The sequence below is a fragment of the Octopus bimaculoides genome, chromosome 9, assembly GCF_001194135.2.
Source record: "Octopus bimaculoides isolate UCB-OBI-ISO-001 chromosome 9, ASM119413v2, whole genome shotgun sequence".
Lineage (NCBI taxonomy): Eukaryota > Metazoa > Mollusca > Cephalopoda > Octopoda > Octopodidae > Octopus > Octopus bimaculoides.
This window is the reverse complement of record NC_068989.1, coordinates 19,809,183-19,812,431: the sequence shown is the minus strand read 5'-3', so window position 1 is coordinate 19,812,431 and position 3,249 is coordinate 19,809,183. Positions and strand designations below refer to the sequence as shown.

The window sequence follows — 3,249 nt, the reverse complement described above, 5'->3', positions numbered from 1 at the left end:
TATATATACATATATATATATGGTGTTGCTTTTATTTTTATTTTTGTTTGTTTATGTTTGTTTTTTATTTGTTTTATTTTGTAATTAAATATAAATACCAAAAAAAAAAAAAAAGTAAAATGAGCTTCAAGCTTGGCAGACCAAATGAACTCATTCTCTTTACCCCCACAGGATCTTTCTTCGAGAGAATGTGTAAGTATGACCCCTTTTGTTAGGGAAATAAGGGGGTTGATTTTTGCAAAAGCAGAAACTGATAAAGAGAGAGAGAGAGTGTGTGAAAGTGCATTAAAACCTTTAAAAAGAATGAGGGAGAAAAAAAGAAAAAAAATTTATATATGAAATCTGACTCTTTAACAAAGTAATATCAGCATTGTTATCCCTTTTTCACATTGGCTTCACCCAAAATATAAAGTTTTAGACCTGTTCTAGAACTGCTCTAAGTGTTTTGGCACTACCAAAAGAGAAACTACAGTTTGCTTTTGTAGTTGCTTCTACAAGACATACAAATAAGCAAAATGATTTCATTAGCTTATTTCGCACGCACACACACACACACACTTTCACTAATAAAACACTTTCTTTTTCTAACCTGGCTAGAAAAATACAATAGCCTCATATAAGCTCCAAGTAAAGAAACCTAGTTGCCAAGTTTACAGTAAAATATCTATGTGAACTACATTCCCACCCTCAGTAAAAAATCTGTAGCAACCCACTGAATTAAGAAGCACCACAAACTTGTTAGGTGGAGTATTTCATTCAGTTGTACCACATACCTGTCTTGTTCACTGGCTGAAAGATTTGTTGTAAGTTGCTTTAACCCTGTCTGTGCAGGTGAACTATTAAAAAATGCAGTACACTTTAGAAAGAACACATCATATACATATATACAAACATAATTGCATTAGATGGCATGTTTAGTAACATTTAGAAGTGGATAATGCTTGCTTACTGTTACTAATATAAATGAATTTCTAAAAGTTAGATATATGCTTTCAAATGCACACACATGGTGTTTGTTGCTAATTTTCTCTGTAAATATGGCCACCAATGACAAATTGGATACAGGTAATAGTTGATTGACAACAAGAAGAGCATCCAGCTACAGAAATCTTGCCTCAGTAAATTCCATCTAACTCATGCAAGCATGGAAAACTGGATGTTAAAATGACAGGTGACAATGATGACACATTTGCACCCAATTGGCAGGGTTATTAGAGAGTTGAATAGATTGCTTTGTGGCAATCATTCTGGCTCTGCTGTATGAGTTCAAATCCCACCAAAATTAACTTTGCTTTTCATCGTTTAGGGGTCAATAATGCACCAGTCTTGTAATGGTATTGATTCTTCTCTTTCTTCCCTCTTGGAAGAAATGTGTTGTGAGTCATACTTGGAGAGGGATGAGCTCTACCAGGTCTAAAATGCCCAAGATATATTGTATGTCATGGCACTAACCCTAAGACAACACCAAAAACTTAAGAGTCGATGGTATGTGTGTGTATATATACACACACACACACACATGCACATATCTATGAACTCCTTCCCAGTGACCTAACAAAATAACACCTTCAATTCTTGGTTCCTCAGCATAATTTGAACACTTCCTCCTTCACCACCCATACACATTCAATTATGCAGCAGTCTTAAATTTGTTCTATATAAACTCCCTTGTTTTAAGATTGATCTCATTACAATAATGTTGCTTCATCACTGAAAATGGTTAACATTTAAAGGTAGATGAATGTCAGTGTGAGGTCACTGCAGCACATATATCAGTTAAGTACTGGAACTGATTTAAGTCATTTTACTTTTCTCTGTTTGTTGTATTGTCTGAATGTCATGTTTTGTAGCAATAAGTTCTCACTATTTGTTTACTTTGATGTTGTTAGTTATAGTAATAAGCTGATGGATTCCCAAGCAGCATTTATATTTGTAACGCTCTTGACACTGCTAAATTGAATGGTACTGCCAAGGTGCTGAAACCATAGTGATATCCATTTGGCAGCTGATGATGGAAATAAACATTTGTTATGCTTGATAGTGAATTTGTTATATCTTAGTCTCACTCTGAGCTGTCCTTCATTCTTGTAAAGTGGAAAGTATTTGTGGATTCATAGTTTGTAGGGATCACTTACATTGATATTCTTTAGTTTACTTCGTGGGTAACCTAATCAGGCTTAGATAATGCTTAGATATTGGTGTCTAGTTATGGGAGATTCTATGGCATATATTGTAGGAGTGATTTGGTAGGGCTAATACAGTTCATAATAATAATTATTATTTACGAAATGGACCAGCAATTTTGAAAGGAGAGGGACGGGACTAGTTAGAACCATCAATTCTGGTGATGCCAAAAGATGAAAGGTAAAGTTATCCTTAGTGGGATTTGAACTCAGAAGGTAACGAGCTGGAACAAATAGAGTAAGATATTTCTTCAAATGCTCAAATGATTCTGCCAGTGTGCCACCTTAAATTTTTTTTTTTTTTTCTTACCTTAACACAAAATGACAACTAACAGGGTAGTAGTATAATTACTTAAATCAACTCCAGTATTTAACTGATATTTATTGTATCAACCTTCAAAGAATGAAAAGCTTAGTCGAACATGATGGAATTATGCAAGGCATTTTATCTGGTACTGTACCATATCTGCCATACATTATTTATTGCATAACTAAAACAAAATGACTAAACTCTGAATTAGAGAGGAAGGTAATCTCAAAACTTGACATACTATTAAAAGACTGCTTTCTCTGAAGATAAGCAGACAGCCTTGGGCACGTGTTTTTGCCTCATTGGGAATCATCAGCACAGCAGTTGTCCTACTTCGACTCAAACAGCCATAAGATTTAGGCATACACAAAAAGAGTACAGAACATTTATGGCTTAGGGTAATTTGCATAATTAAAACAAAAATTACCTAAGAGAATTGAATTTGGACAACAGATGAATTAAAGGTATATTTGATAGTATACAAGATAAATTCTTGATTTATTGAAACTATTCTTTGCTTTGAGGGATGCTAAATAAATGTCTGTGATGGGAAAGTCTTTTTGTTTCTGACTTCTACTTCTCTCCCAGTGAGTTAATAATCCCCAAGTCCATTACACAACTTACAAGGATATAGGTTTTATACAAGTAACTGGAAACAAATAACACCATTTAAGGAACCTTACATATATATATGCATATATATATATATAGATGCATATATCCCTATATATATATATATATATATATATATATATA

General features: G+C 33.5%; 1 protein-coding gene across 14 annotated transcripts in view; it reads left to right on the top strand.

Annotated features, from left to right (window-relative positions):
• The window catches only part of LOC106876198 (nuclear receptor-binding protein), a 127,663-nt gene that overhangs the window by 99,857 nt on the left and 24,557 nt on the right, over positions 1 to 3,249 (top strand). For 7 of the 14 annotated variants that reach the window (XM_014924643.2, XM_014924645.2, XM_014924644.2 and 4 more), the window contains one exon: positions 172 to 192. The exons of the other annotated variants lie outside the window; for them this stretch is intronic. In XM_014924643.2, the coding sequence (XP_014780129.1) occupies positions 172 to 192 (21 nt within the window). The remainder of the gene's footprint in view (positions 1 to 171; positions 193 to 3,249) is intronic. 14 annotated transcript variants of the gene reach the window in all.